The sequence below is a fragment of the Cariama cristata genome, unplaced genomic scaffold (genome assembly GCF_000690535.1).
Source record: "Cariama cristata isolate BGI_N322 unplaced genomic scaffold, ASM69053v1 scaffold25195, whole genome shotgun sequence".
NCBI classification, from domain to species: Eukaryota; Metazoa; Chordata; class Aves; order Cariamiformes; family Cariamidae; genus Cariama; species Cariama cristata.
The window spans coordinates 1-2258 of NW_009619640.1; the positions used below are offsets into that span (position 1 = coordinate 1).

Here is a 2258-nt window from a genome sequence, read left to right on the forward strand (position 1 = left end):
CCTTTCCAAGGGCCCACTGATCCCCCGGAGGTGTTTGGGGGGGAACTGATAACTCCTGGGGGGCTGGCAGTGCTGCCCCCTCCCCACCCTTCCCTGGCCCTGCCTGCTCTCACACTCTCCCGGTGGGGTGTCTCTGCTCCTTCTTTCCCCAGGGCACCTTCTCGCTCATCATTGAAGCTCTGCATACGGACTCTCCGGATGACCTTACCACAGGTAACTGTCCCGAAACAGCCTCTTCCCTGGAATAATCCCAGCCCTGCAGCTCCACTTGGCCCTTCTCTCTGTGATGTGCAGCATGTTCCCCCCATCCCATCCCTGCTCCTCTTCTGGAGACCATGGGAAGAGAGGCCAACCTGTTGGCACGCAGCCCTATCATCCTGCCTCTGCGGTTCCCCTCCCACCAGAGACCCCCAGTTGAGCATCTTCCTACACCCCTGCCTGCTTTGGGCTCCCTAATCACGCCTCTCCTCTCCACTCTCTCACAGAAAACCCCGAGCGCCTCATCAGCCGCTTGGCCACCCAGAGGCACTTGGCGGTGGGTGAAGAGTGGTCCCAGGACCTGCACAGCAGCGGCCGCACTGACCTCAAGTACTCCTATCGCTTCGTATGTGACGAGCACTACTATGGAGAAGGCTGCTCTGTCTTCTGTCGCCCCCGGGACGATGCCTTTGGTCACTTCACTTGTGGAGAGCGTGGCGAGAAAGTTTGCAACCCGGGCTGGAAAGGCCAGTACTGCACTGAGCGTGAGTGTCCACTTTCTTGTCTTGCCTGGCGCTGGTTGCAGCAGTGTCCCCTGAGCTCTTGGGGAGGGGTTTCTCTGACATCAGGCCCCACAGGAAAGGGGGAACCGAGCTACCGTGGGTGGAGGTCTGGTGCTGTGTACCGGCTTTACTGGTGTGGGGGGGCAGGAGGTCCTCAGCATTGCCACAGAAAGTTAAAGCAGGCAGCCCCTTCTCAAGCTAATAAAATCTCAGGGTCAACGTTACACTCTTGCTCGTTTGCTGTAGACAGCAGCTCTGATAGCAAAATGTTCAGCAGTTGCTTGAGGATTAATTAAAATATATTAGGACTGCTTTTTATACCTAGGCACCCCTTCAACCATGGTACATTGATATCATCCTCTACGGGGTACATGGCTTCAGGAGAGGGAGCTAAGCTTTGGCAACATCCATGCGGCAGGCCTGTTGGTTGGCTTGTTACGGTCTGGTGTCTTGCCACCTTGTATTGAGAAAAGTATTGCGAGGTCTGAGATTTTCTCTGTGGCCTCTACCCCATACATTTCTCATTTGGGGTACTCATAAACTGCCACTATCAGAGATTGTTGCACCTGGAGCCACAAGAACATTCAACTTCTTCCCCATCTCCCTTCTGTGCCATTGCCATGATCATTACTATTAATAAAGTAGTGAGAGACGTGAGTTTTAAAGTACGCCTGAGCTTGAAGATGTTGAGGAATGGGGTAGTGTTGATACAGCGGGAAAAGCTGGGACAGTAAGCAGATCAGAGAGCGGACAGTCAGGGATGTCAGATACCTGCAGCTTTTCCAAGATTACCACCCTTGGTAGATCCATGGCGGTGTGAACCCGAACACGCACGCAGAGCTCCTGCTACAGCGTGTGATGGCATTCTCCGTCCGTGTGTGTACACGGATCTGACGTACGCTGGCAGATGACGTACTGGATGAGTGCTCCTCTCCAGTCACCAAAGGGCCAGGCGGGCAGGGAGAAAACAGTTACAGGCTGTAAAGCGGCCTCTGGGTTTGCTTCTTGTTGTGTTTTTGTTTTGCTTAAAGCCCACCTACACTGTGGTCTCAGCTGAGCTCCTATCAAACGCGCCCAGATCGATTCATGCTGTTAGCAACGGCTAGGATGCTTTGAAATTCGTGGTACAACGTTGCACAATAAACAGCAGGCAGAGGGGCTCGCATTTCCTTTGATAGTGTTTTAAATAGGAACTACAACCTTTCCCATGATCAAAAGTGCCTAGCCCAGTTGTGTCAAGGGGTGGGGAATAAGGAAGCATTTTGATAATGAGCTCTTTCGGGGCTGTCAGCACTTTTGGATGCCTGTACACTGCTGCTCCTCCCATAGCAAAGTAGAAGGCTGTCCGTCTGTCTTGACTCGTTACGTACACTCTTCGCTCCGCTTTCCCTCTCGGAAAAAAACCAGCTTATAAGAGCGACGCAAACCTACTGGGCAGGGGAGATGTGTTTATGTGTGCATGCAAAAAGAATGTTTTGCCGTTAGCGAGCGGAGCTG

At 53.1% G+C, this 2258-nt stretch overlaps 1 protein-coding gene across 1 annotated transcript in view; it reads left to right on the plus strand.

Moving 5' to 3' along the window:
* Window positions 1-152: 152 nt before the first annotated feature.
* The window catches only part of DLL1 (delta-like 1 (Drosophila)), a gene marked incomplete at its 5' end in the record, with an annotated part of 7251 nt that continues 5145 nt past the window's right edge, over window positions 153-2258 (plus strand). Inside the window, 2 exons of the mRNA XM_009701327.1 lie at window positions 153-213; window positions 486-743. Of these exons, the coding sequence (XP_009699629.1) occupies window positions 153-213; window positions 486-743 (319 nt within the window). The remainder of the gene's footprint in view (window positions 214-485; window positions 744-2258) is intronic.